The sequence below is a fragment of the Pagrus pagrus genome, assembly GCF_965226575.1.
Source record: "Pagrus pagrus genome assembly, chromosome: 9".
Lineage (NCBI taxonomy): Eukaryota > Metazoa > Chordata > Actinopteri > Spariformes > Sparidae > Pagrus > Pagrus pagrus.
In genome coordinates this window covers 5152137-5164581 of record NC_140193.1, presented here as the reverse complement: position 1 = coordinate 5164581, position 12445 = coordinate 5152137, and the positions used below count along the sequence as shown (strand labels likewise).

Here is a 12445-nt window from a genome sequence, read left to right as displayed (position 1 = left end):
AATGCACATAAACATGGACACCCTGCAGTGAGAACACTCCTTCCTTCTGCTTACCTTCTTCTTCTTCTCTTCTTCTTCCTCATGTTGGTAAACAGGCATTTGCAGAAAGTCCTCTTCACAGCAGATGAAGCTCACTGTGCATCCCATCCGAGCAGAGCCAGAGCAGAGCGCACACGTCCAAACCCATCCAAAACTCCTCCACTCGGTCCTCCTCTCCTCTCCTCTCCTCTCCTCTCCTCTGCCGCTGTGGGGGAGCTGTTAGGACTTTATTCCGCTCAAACAGGCGACAAATGTGCGCAGTCGGGCTGACATCACTGCGGTGTCACTGGAGGAGGATTAAAAGAAAGTTGTCGAAGAGTTTTCCCGCACTTGTTTTCACGCACCATGCGTGACTGACTGAGGTGACTTCCCTCTGCAGACTGTGGAGGACAAACAGGTAGTCTCTCTCTCTCTCTCTCTTTCTCTCTCTCTCTCTCTCACACACACACACACACACACACACACACACCTATATATCATATGGTTCTGTGATTGGTGGTTCAAGCTGTCACTCAACACTTAAAGGGGCTGATTCTTTAAATGCACTCACATGTGCAGCAAGAACAAAATCTGCCCATATGCTCGTTTTTCTTCAGGTTGTTTTTGTCCCAGGCAGTGTGATGGGAAAGAACCGTTACATCTCGTTGTTGGGTCCATTTGGTCTGAAAGTCCTCATGTGGCCTGTGGTACATGAACGACCTCCAGTCCCAGCTGGTTTACCAAACCACAGGAGATCAGTCCTCCTTGGCCGTGCAGGAATCCCCAGAATCTGAGCAGCACTGGTGGAGAACAAGGGTTCTGGTCTTTGTGTGAAGTTCTGCTGCCCTCTGCTGGATGATTTGTAAAGTTATAATCAGAAAAAGTGCTAATCATTAACACCACAGGGCCACTTTTTATGTTTAGTGACGCACCTGAACCTTTTTGTGTTTATATTGCAGATACATTCACTGACACCCCTCTCACACCAGATAAAAAAACAACAAACTAACATCTCACCTTTGTCTTCAGTGTCAATGCGTAATCCTGCATTCACTCCGGCATCAAATGACTCTGCAGCAGTCGCGGGTGTTTATCGGCTCCAGCTCTGACTGGCTCTGATGAAAACACAACACCCGGAATGAACTTGTCTGGTGCAATCTTTTTGTTACCTGGGTTGTTAATCTGTCTCTGTTGAAGCAGCGTCGAACATCCTTCAGTCAGCACTGAGCCTGTAAAAGAAATTCAAGAGATTCAAGAAATTTCAGACATCTTTCCAGCTTCAGTTACAGACACCTACTCCATTCAGCAAAAGCTACAGGGTGGAATCAAACCAGCAGCCTGAACTTCAGTACTCAGGGCACACACTCCATTACAATGAATACAATGTTTTGGTCATCCAACCTTGTAAAATAGCTTACCCAATGAAGGACAAGCTTGATGTATTGATTTCTGACGGAGTGGTCACTTTGGGTCTGATTGTGCCCAACATGAAACTGATCCAGTTCCTGCAAAGTGTCTTAAAGTTCCTTAGAAACCTTGTTTCTGACCATGATTTTACTTCTCTCCAGGATCGAGAAGCTACAAGCTACAATGTTTGAGCAATTTACTGTGTAGTGTGTACTTTATTTCTTGTTTTAGCTTATCTCCTCAGATATAATACTTGATATGTGAGCTCATATATACAGAAAATCATCTTGGATCTAAATGTTTTAAGTTTCCACAGTCTGCTTGGTTTTTATCAGGAACAATAACTGGTTTCTTTGGATGGTATCCTATTTTAAAGGAGACATATTATGCTCATTTTTAGGTTCCTATTTTTATTTTGAATCACTAGTAGAATAGGTTTACATGCTTTAGTGCTCAAAAAACACATCAGTTTTCTCCTCCTGCAGCTCTGTATTCCCCCTCTGTCTGAAACACTCTGTTATAGCTCCTGTCTCTTTAAGGCCCCCCCTCCCGATCACCCAGTCTGCTCTGATTGGTCAGCTCACACACGCCTGATCCAGCACCACCATCAACAACAGAGCAGCTGTGCTAATTCATTTCTTACTTGTCAGACTAGCTGCAGATAAGAAATTGCGCACATTGTGACATCACACTATGTCACCATGTCACACAGTGTGATGTCACAAAGTCACAGAATTAAAGGCACGACTACTGACGAGGTGTTTCAGGAGCAGTGTTTTCTGTGGGAGAGAGGAGCTTCTGTTCCGACTCTGGCCTTTTTTAATTTTCAAGAACTATAACATGCACGAGAACATAAAAAGGACAGAAAAACGCACAATAGGTGTCTTTTAAATTATTTCCTAAATGAAAGTGTACCATTTCCTGGTTCATGCCTGAGAGTTGTGCAGGAAGGGTTAACCCTCTTTGAGCCGTGGCCCCTCCCTGCTCTGCTGCTCTCCTGAATGTAACAGAAGCCCTGTGCATTCACCAGCCAGTCCTCGTCATGGCTGCACGGTTGTCTGGGAATGTGATGTGGAGAGGCAGCTGCCTGCTGCCGGGCCGTGTTGCTGTGGTCTGCTCCAGGGCGGCGGGAAACGTCTCCTCTGCCTCTGAGCCCCTCTCTCCCCTCCAGGACAAGCCTCGGACACTAGAGGACCTCCCACAAGTCGGATTATGGGAGCTCTTATACAGGATGACGTTTCAGGGTTTCCACAACCGTATGCATGAGCTACAGGTATGAGAGAGTGATGCACGGCTGGTTTAATCTTCATCTTAATAATGCTGCATGCTTTCTGTGTCCCTCATAAAACTTTGTTTTGGTTGCTGGGTTGACCTGCTTGAATTTTGATAGTTATAGGAGGGATAAGAGGGTCTGAGAGGCGTTGCATAATAGAAAACATCAGCCTGGCAGCAGAAACAATAGCTGCTTACAAAAGCACAGAGGCTTGTTTTTCTCCCTGCAGGATCACTTTCTGTGAGGTGAACAGTGTCCAGTCTCACTTACTCACTTTATAAATGTGCAATGTGTCTTCTTAAAGTTAAACAACACAATATATTTGTTTGATGGGACAGATATTCAAACTTAGTTGATTTCAACATGTTACAGACCATCATGGAGCAGGAATGAGCAATGAGTTTTCATAGAACTGGTTTCCCTGTTAACTCTCTATCTTGGATTACCTGTTTCCCACTATCAGATCTATGAGAAGCAGCTCTACGGGCCCATGTACAGAGGCACAATGAACTACGTGTGTGTGAACACTCCACAGCTGCTGGAGGAAGTCCTGAGGAATGATAACAAGCTCCCCAGCCGAGGAGACATGGCTGTGTGGAAGGAGTACCGCGACATGAGAGGGTTCGGCTACGGGCTTTTCACAGAGTAAGCCTGCTGGGCCTTTCCCTACGACCGACGTCCCACCTGTAACACCTTCCTACTTCGTTCAGCACTTCTAGCTATTCGAACTTCCGTTTCAAGGACAACTGTTTCAGTATTTTTCACCTGTTTTAAATCTTTCATTTGCAAATTTTCAGCAACAAATGTATATGTTTGTTTTTCAGAATAATGCGTATTCTGCACTAGGTTGCTGCTATTATATACATTTTCATAGCAGGAGCGACAGGAGAAGTTGCTGAACACATTAATATAGATTTTATTGTTGGAGTGTCAACAATAAGGAAATGACAGCGCGTTAGAAAAACTGGCGCTGTCCACCAAAAGTGTAAGTCTGTCTGTTTGTCATCAGCGCAAAATTTCCTATTCGTTTGATGTTTGAATTAGAGTGAAAATTGTTGGATCTTTATCAAGATTAAGAGACATCTTTCAGAAGCTCCTCTCCACTCTAGCGATGATACACACCCATTATAAAATCTGAAACGGACAGAAGAAATCCCGAAGCTTAAACTGAGATTGTTCGTAAACGTTCAAGCTATCTAAATGACCATTTAGGCCAGAAAGGTCCCAACTCTGGGGACTCATTTAAACTTCGAATCACTTTTCTATGTTAAAGTATGGTGAGACAACAAGGCTCCGAAGACGGGTGGGTTTGACCTCATTTCACAATGATGTCCTTTGTTTTCTTATGGGAATCTTTCGCTATTTCTGCAAAAATGGTTTGGCAAATCGCTACCAAAAGACAGAACACACCCTTCTTGAATCCGTAACAATAGGTATGGCAAACAATATATAGTGTGCCATGGGCTTGTAGCACATCAAGCACACTAAATAATGTCAGGCCAAAACCCCACAAGGACAACAGAAGAATATGCAGCTGCTTTGGAAATAACAATCATGTTTGAATTTGAAGCAGGCAGACTTTGCCTTTTTCAAAACAAATGCTACAAAGTGTTTTCACAGAAATACATGTCCCCAGGGCCCTTTTTATCTTCCAGGAAGTTGCATAATCAAGAGGGAGCCAAAGTTAACAATGTGGTTTTAGCTTTGAGAATATAGTCTCTGATATGTGAGCTAAAGTTGAGAACATCATGGATCAGGTTTTTTTTATATGTTACAAAAGCTCTTTGGTTTTTATCGGGAACATTAACTTTAACATTAACTAGCGGTTTCTTTTGATGGAATTAAATAATAACAGAGTGAGACTGCATGTATAATGTGCATAGCAATGCTCCACTCCCATTTCTCTGCTTCCACCGTCCCACGTCTTGTAATACCTTCCCCCCGGGGCTAAGTCACATCATGTGAGGGGGTTTGGACTGGAAGGTTAATGTTTAATTCCTGAGCAGACTCGCTTAGACTTACTGGGTGATTAAACACACAGGTAAGATCCAAATGTTCTGGGTCAGGGCCGCCTGTTGGATTTGGCCCACCAGATGTTTCTAGTGAAAAATAACTTAAAAACTAGTTGGTTTTTTTGTGCGGTAAAAATGTAGTCTGATAATTTGCATTGTGGGTAATGTAGTCTTCAAGTTTTGAAAAGGAAGAAGGTGCTCTATAAAAAAAAAAAAAAGACCTTATCTCTGGTTCTGTGGTAATGATTTCGATATTTTGTGTTATAGTGCAGTGGACTGATTTTCAAAAATCAGGCGCCTACATTACCCACAATGCAAATTAGCCACTGAGTGACATCACTGGAGTGAATTTATCAGACTACATGCAGCTTCCTGTGTAGCCACAAACGGCTTTTATACTACTTTTACCTGTAAACACACATTAATGTGTGAAATTTATGAGTTACCCTAGTTAGCTTTGCTCCGTCCAAAGGTAACACAATTTGCACACTAGCACCTGTTTTATAGGACAGTATTGTCACAAATACATCACACACAGTTGCTCAACTCTCTAAGCCAGGAGTACTGCTGAATGTCCTCAGATCTTAAAGGGACAGTTCAACCCAAAATCAAAAAATACTGATTTTAACTTTTACCTGTTGTGCCATTTACGTAAAGAGATGAGCTATAACTCCAAGCAACACATGTCTCTTCTTTAATTTAGGCCTTTAGTTAATCCCACTTTGGATGCAGCTAATCTCTGGTGTCTACGTTCTTATTGTTACAAAGAGTCTGGCATTTATATCTCAAACACATGGAAACCATGAAGCATGGTAACACATTTATCAACTTTTTTTGTCATTGTGTTTCTATTTCTGTTCCCAGAAACGGGGAGAAGTGGTACAACTTCAGGGCGGTGCTGAACAAGCGCATGCTCCATCCGAGGGACTCTGCACAGTACTGTGACACTCTCAATGACGTCGTTACAGACTTCATCAAGAGGGTGTACTACCTGCGTCAGTGCAGCCCCACAGGAGATCTGGTGCCCGACATCTCCAATGAGTTCTATCGTTTCTCACTCGAGGGTATGTGGAAAACTTAAATCTGCACGAAGCTGTACAGACATTTTATTTCTCTGAACCTAAACCTGAACCTTCGCCACTCAGCTATTGCCTCCATTCTGCTCGAGACAAGGCTCGGGTGCCTGGAAAAGGAGATACCCAAAGGCACGCAAGAGTTCATCAACTCAATATCCAAGATGTTCTCGTACAACTTCGTTGTGACGTTGCTGCCCAAGTGGACTCGCAGTCTGCTGCCCTTCTGGGGACACTACATCGCAGGCTGGGACGGCATCTTCAACTTTGGTGAGTTGTGAAGGAAACTCAGCTGAGAAAAAGTTGAGGTGTTAACAAGAAGTGATTTGTTATGAATCCGCTACTTTCACTGAATTGTTGCTCTACTAAGTATTAAATGTCTAACTTTTATTTTTACCCTTAAAATGCAGAAGAAATTATTTCTATTTTTATTAACTTCTATTTCTGCACTTATTTTAGCTACAAAGTTGATCGACAAGAAGATGGAGGCCCTCCAGCAGCGTTTGGACAACAACCAGGATGTGGAGGGTCAATACCTGGCATACCTCCTCTCAAACACTCAGATGAGCATGAAAGATGTGTACGGCAACGTCTCTGAGCTTCTGTTAGCCGGAGTGGACACGGTAAGAAAAAAAAAGTCTGGCCATTAGGTTGATATCTGTGTGCATCTCTCTCTCTGTTGACTTAATGAGGTTTTTCTGTTGTAAGACCTCCAACACCCTCACATGGACTTTGCACCTGCTGTCCATTTACCCTCAAGCTCAGGACAAACTTTACGAAGAAGTGTCCACAATGGTACCAGCGGAGCGGATACCCTCTGCAGAGGAGGTCACTCAGTTGCAGTACTTAAGGGCTGTTATCAAGGAATCACTGAGGTGAGACTGGCGTTCACACACATGCCGTCAGTGATGTAAAAAAAACGTGATCTAGATTTAAGGATCCACTTTTTTTCTGTTTCATAAAATTTCACGCAATGTTCGTTTATATTCGTTCGTTATGTTCGTTTATATGTTTTGCAGGATGTACCCTGTGGTTCCCATTAACGCCAGGGTCGTGACAGATAAGGATGTTACAGTTGGTGGATATCAGTTTTCAAAGAATGTGGGTCTGTTTTTTTAACCATTATTATTTTTGCTGTAAAACCTGCAAAGAAAAATCACTAATGTCTATTAGTATACATTTAAACGTCTATATTTAGTTTTCTAACTTGTATAACTAATACAAATTCTGAAACTATATGAAAGAGCAACAAAACAAACACATTCTGCATTGAGTTTCATATTGGACCAGAGTTTCAGTGTTTTATTTCCTCACTGCTGTTTCTCCAGACCGCTTTCACGTTTTCTCACTATGCCATCAGTCATGATGAGGACGTATTCCCAGAGTCGTTCACGTTTAAGCCGGAGAGGTGGCTCCGTGACGGCCAGGTCAGGCCCAACGCCTTTGGGGCCATCCCGTTTGGCTTCGGGGTGAGAGGCTGCGTCGGTCGCCGGATTGCTGAGCTTGAGATGTATTTGGCTCTGTTTCGGGTGAGTGGGAGTATCCCTCAAAACATTTACTCACCACATGATGATGTAAGGCTTGATGCTATCAAACAAGAGTGAAATACAACTTTAAAACCAGGCACAGATGTTGGAGGAATGTGGATAAAAAAGTCCCTGACAACACAATTAAAAGATATATTAGATTTATACTGTGCACAATATAAGAATATTCCCATTAAAGCCCCTGAAAACATGAGTATTTCTCTACAACATTCAGCATAAGTTGATGCCATGTCCTCATTCAGCCAGGTCCGATAATAAATAATAATAATAATTACTTCAGTAACGTGTTTTATGTTTTTCTTCCAGCTGATCCGGCAGTTTGAAATCAAACCAGACCCGACGGTGGGGGAGCTGAAATGCATCAACCGCACAGTTCTGGTACCAGACAAACCACTGAGCCTTCACTTTGTGGACAGAGGAGGAGAAAACGCTGCTTGATTTGCTTTTCAGATTAGTTTGAAAGTAAATGTTGCATGTGAAAAAAAAGCTGTTTATACATTGTAGGTGAAGCCTAAGTCTGACGCTCTAAACAATCTCCCTCGTGTCCACATCCAAAGAATCCACAGAGACTCGTAGGTAAACTTGAAATGTTTACTTTAAAAAATGCAGTAACAATACAAAAAAATAAGTTGTTACAAAATTAAATACAAATCGCGTACTATACACGTAATGAGAGAAAGTACTGGAGAGAAAAACTATATGGCTGCACTCCCCGCTTGTCCTGACTGACCACAAATTCACATTACCTGCAAAACACTCGCGAGAGAATGACCCATTAAAGGTGCAGTCTGCACAAAACAAAAATACATCCGTCCACTATAAAGTACCACACATAAACTATAAAGGATCATTTTAGCTGCAGGTATAGCCTCGCTATAAACAAACCATATGTATAAAACTGTAAATAATGTAAATGTTCTTATCCTTATTCCTTCTAATGAACTTAAATTATTCTATCAACAAGAAAGCTGCATTTAGGCTCCTACATGCATCCACCGATCAGCCAAAACATTGTAACATCTACTTGAATGGCAGGAAGCAAAAGCATCACACTGCCTCCACCTACTTGCCTTCTTCCCATAGTGCATCCTGGTGCCATCTCTTCCTCAGGTGGTCCAGTACTGATGCTCACCTGCCCATTGTAGCCACTTTTTCACCAATTTGTGCTACAGTAGCTCTTCTGTGGGATCGGACAACACAGGCTAGCCTTTGCTCGCCACACACATCAGTGAGCCTTGGGCGCCCAGGACCCTGTCGCTGTTCAGCTGTTGTCCTTCCTCAGACAACCTCATCCAACAAGCCCTGCAGTTTCAAAGGTGCTGACCCAGGCCCTTGTCAGAGTCACTCAGATCCTTCCATTTTTCCTGCTTCCAACACAGCAACTTTGAGGACAAAATGCTCACTTGCTGCCTGATATATCCCACCCACTGACAGGTGCCACTGTGACAAGATAATCAATGTTATTCACTTCACCTGTCACTGTTTATAATGTAATCGCTGATCAGTGTATATTTTTAAGAATGTCTGATATGGATGAGTATGTTAGGATTTTATTGATACTGGTTCTTTTTCATGAATACGTCCAGAACAGGATTGAATGTTTTAAATATATTGTTCCTGGAGCAGCAACATTCAGTTAACAACCGAAATAATCACTATATACTCAATAAAATCTCACTGGAGGCAAACCTAAAATAAAATAAACAGCAGCAGCAGGTTTGAATTCTTTGATATCACAAGCTGACTGCATGAAGTTACCTTTTTTGTCTGATGTACGAGAGTGAGACAGCAGCAGGTCGACAACAATGACCCCATGAAGTTAGTTTTCATTCATAGTTTGGAGCAACAGAGGAACCACTGAGCATCATATACTTGTTGAAAATATGTACTTAGTGTTTTTTTAAGAATGAGATAAGAAATGTGAAAACAGAGACAAATGTGATTTCCTGGAAATGCACTTTTTAATGAAATGTTTTGGTGGCTGAAGAGTCGTGATCTGAGCTTCACAGTCCTATTCTGCTTGTTCCTGGTTTACTTCGTTTAAAGGTGCAGTGTGAAGGATTTAGTGGCATCTAGTGGTGAGGCTGTAGATTGCAGCCAGCTGAAATCCCCTCGTCTCAGCCTCGTCTTCACTGGTTGTTCAAAACATGAAAACATTGTGGTGATTTTACACCGATGAAAACAGTTATTCATATTAAATCCTACACACTGGACCTTTAAAATCAAAGCACTGCATTTCATGGTCTAATAATCAAGGCAAGTATCTACTCTGGCTTCTGTCCTTTGCTCAAAGGCACTCCATATTAGTCCATGATGGGTGTTATGTTATATCCTTTTACATGACAGAATCCACTGAACAGAGCTGTGTTTATTTGGCATCAATCATATACTGTATGCAAAGTCTATGGTGCGCATTTGTAATACCATTTCCAACTTCAACAGGAAATGTATAAAAAGATATACTCCTGTTTCTCATGTTTCTCTTTATTCTGTTATCAGTCTCCAAACACCCTCCAGTCCCGTCATCCTTTTATTAGGCCGACATTGTCTATGGATCCTGCAGGGTCCATTTTGTGCAGCAGAAAGTGTCCTTGCACCTGTGCAGCACTGATCTCAGAGTGGGCGGCCAACGCTTGCTCCGCAAACCGCTCTCCTTCAGAGGCGGGCTCCTCCGGGTAGAAGCGCCGAAACATCTGCGTGAGCTGCCAGTGAGTGCAGTGACCGATGTAGTGCTTCTGGTCAACACGACCGGGTCGGATCAGTGCTGGGTCTAACCTGTGAGCACACAATACAGACAAGAGCAGATAGCAGATGCATGAGCCAACTGTTGCTTGTTTACACATCCAGCACACACAGAGCAACATTAGCATTCTCTAAGTCTTATATTAGGTCTCCTTCCTTTAGTTTAAAACCCAAAGACTCTGCATGTACTATCATAAAAGGCAAAGAAAATCAGCAAATCTATGACAACTATGAATTGATTATCAAAATAGTCGACAACTAACTTTCTTTTGAACTCTGTTTCAGCTCAAATTTGCTATAAAATGTGTTTCTCTTACCTGTCAATAAAGTTGGTGGTCATAAAAACTATTCTGGCTTCAGATGAAGCAACTCCGTCCAAAGAATTAAGCAGGCCACTAAAAGTCAGTCTTCCCATCCCCTGATAGGCCAGAGGGTCTGAGAGGAAGAGACAAAAGGGATTTAAAGTCACTCACAAAACAGAATTTAACAAAGACATAGTCAGTAAGGAGAACTTCATTCTAACCTGAAAATTTAAACGGATGCATAAATGAAAATATCTCTCGAGTTAATGTAAACACCGTGACGTACTCTCTGTGGTAAGCAGTTCTCGGCTGACGAACGCTGCATCGACATCCTCCAACAGTATGATGCTCTGCTGCGGTGCCACGCTCAGCAGGTGGTTCAGTCGGTCGTCTGACAGGGATCGGTCGCTCAGACTCATCAGACAGATGCTGTAGCCCAGCTCGCCTGCCAGCGCCGTGCTGGAATATAACGAGTCACAAAGATGAAGACGAAGTTGCATATAAATGTTTGACATTCAGTCTGTCTCTCACACAGATTCTTTCTAAATGGATGAAGTCCAAAGCACACTCACATAAAGCTGCTTTTCCCACATCCTGGAGGACCATACAGCAGATACCCTCTTCTGTAGGGGATGCCTGCAAAAAAAGAAACAACATTAACATACTCATACAGGTGGACCTCACAGAATTAAAAAAATATATATATTGAATTATAAAACCAGTTAAAATAAAAATAAAAGACTCAAAGACAACTAACACCAGGATGTTCTACCTCTGTCTGTGTACCACTTGGGGTTTCCGATGAAGTCCTTCACATCGTCTACGATCCTTTCAGTCACGCCCACATCCAGGACCACAGAGCTGAGGGGTCTGCGTCGCCGCGGGAACCCAAAGGGCCTCCACTCGGCACCCATGGCTGTGTACATCACTGTACGTCCCTCCTCCTGCTTCAGGGCCAGTTCTCTTGCTGCAAAAACATGATTGACAACTGTAGTAAATAACCTCTGAATGGTAAAGAGATGTGTACGTGTCAGGTTTGAACTGTAGACCTGTGTAAAACTTCACCTTCTTGCAAGATATTAAAGAAAATTTGTCTGTCTCTGCCTAAAGCAGTGAAGGTTACAGACTCCCACGGGGTTCCAGTGTGCAGATCCACCATCTGCTTCTCTCTGGTCCTCTCCACCCTGATCCACTTCCTCCCATACCTGCAGACCAGAATGGATGACAGTGTCAGAGGTTGTACTGTTGACGGAGACAACAGTGTTTGTAACTTTTGTTTTTATTTCTTGGACCTAAAAAGATGCCATCAGTTTGTTAAGTGTACTGGAAGCATGCTGCACTAGATATAAAGATTAAGAGAACTCTTCTGACCAGATGATGTGGTTCCCAGGGCTCGGATGGAAGTCAAACTGCGTGTGAACCCGTCCACTCTCATGTGCCAGGTAGGAGGTCTCCACGCTCAGGTGCTGAGTGTGCCTGGCGTGCTTGGTGATCCAGCTCAGCAGCCAGTGGTAGCTCTTATCCCTGCTGGGGACCTCCAGAGTGATCATGTAGTTCCTGCGGAAGAAGATCATTCCCACCTGGGCACTTTTCCTGGCCACTGCCATCGCTGTCCCAATCCCAACTAGTCCAAACCCGGCCCCGAAGTATGGGTTGTCCTTCAGGCCGTCCAGAAAGTCTGACAGGGGCATGTTGCTGATGTGTGTACACCCCCGAATGGAATCAGACTAAAGGAGAACAGACCTACATACAAAGTGCAAGCTCATTTAATGTGACAGTCCAGACTGTCAGTCAGTATAATACTCATATATATATACTGCCGCCAAGTTGAGAGTCTTGCAGTTTATTTACAGCTGCTGCTAGTTTCTAATGATACATCCGGTCATGTTAGCTAAATAATTAGCTATTATCCCACCGACCTGCCTTCTTTGTCCTCATCTCATACCGCTGTCTTAGAGGCTATCGTCATTTCCAGAATAAATAACCACAAACTGTTTTTGTAAATACCGCTGCTCTGCCAACTCCTGCAAGATCCTCATGTGTGCAATGTATGGATGACAGCGACCTCTAC

The 12445-nt window shown here is 43.0% G+C and overlaps 3 protein-coding genes across 9 annotated transcripts in view; 1 reads left to right on the top strand and 2 right to left on the bottom strand.

Annotated features, from left to right (window-relative positions):
- tns1b (tensin 1b) overlaps positions 1-238 on the bottom strand; it is a 172824-nt gene extending 172586 nt beyond the window's left edge. For all 7 annotated transcript variants that reach the window (XM_084362721.1, XM_084362720.1, XM_084362716.1 and 4 more), the window contains exon 1: positions 55-238. In XM_084362721.1, coding sequence (XP_084218847.1) covers positions 55-147 — 93 coding nt within the window. In that variant the 5' untranslated portion in view covers positions 148-238. The remainder of the gene's footprint in view (positions 1-54) is intronic.
- A 171-nt stretch (positions 239-409) lies between these two features.
- On the top strand, positions 410-8385 carry LOC311262960 (sterol 26-hydroxylase, mitochondrial-like). The gene is made up of 10 exons (XM_084362732.1): positions 410-436; positions 2456-2698; positions 3162-3343; positions 5575-5774; positions 5856-6053; positions 6243-6406; positions 6492-6658; positions 6803-6884; positions 7112-7312; positions 7637-8385. Exons 2-10 carry the CDS (start codon positions 2468-2470, stop codon positions 7766-7768), a joined length of 1557 nt encoding a protein of 518 aa, XP_084218858.1. The 5' UTR covers positions 410-436; positions 2456-2467; the 3' UTR covers positions 7769-8385.
- Positions 8386-8864: 479 nt separating this feature from the next.
- bcs1l (BC1 (ubiquinol-cytochrome c reductase) synthesis-like) lies at positions 8865-12423 on the bottom strand. The gene is made up of 8 exons (XM_084362733.1): positions 12294-12423; positions 11746-12117; positions 11440-11579; positions 11147-11341; positions 10947-11010; positions 10661-10833; positions 10390-10507; positions 8865-10105 (listed from the first exon to the last, which is right to left on the bottom strand). The coding sequence occupies exons 2-8, from the start codon at positions 12063-12065 to the stop codon at positions 9853-9855; spliced, it is 1263 nt and encodes a 420-aa protein (XP_084218859.1). The 5' UTR covers positions 12066-12117; positions 12294-12423; the 3' UTR covers positions 8865-9852.
- Positions 12424-12445: the final 22 nt, after the last annotated feature.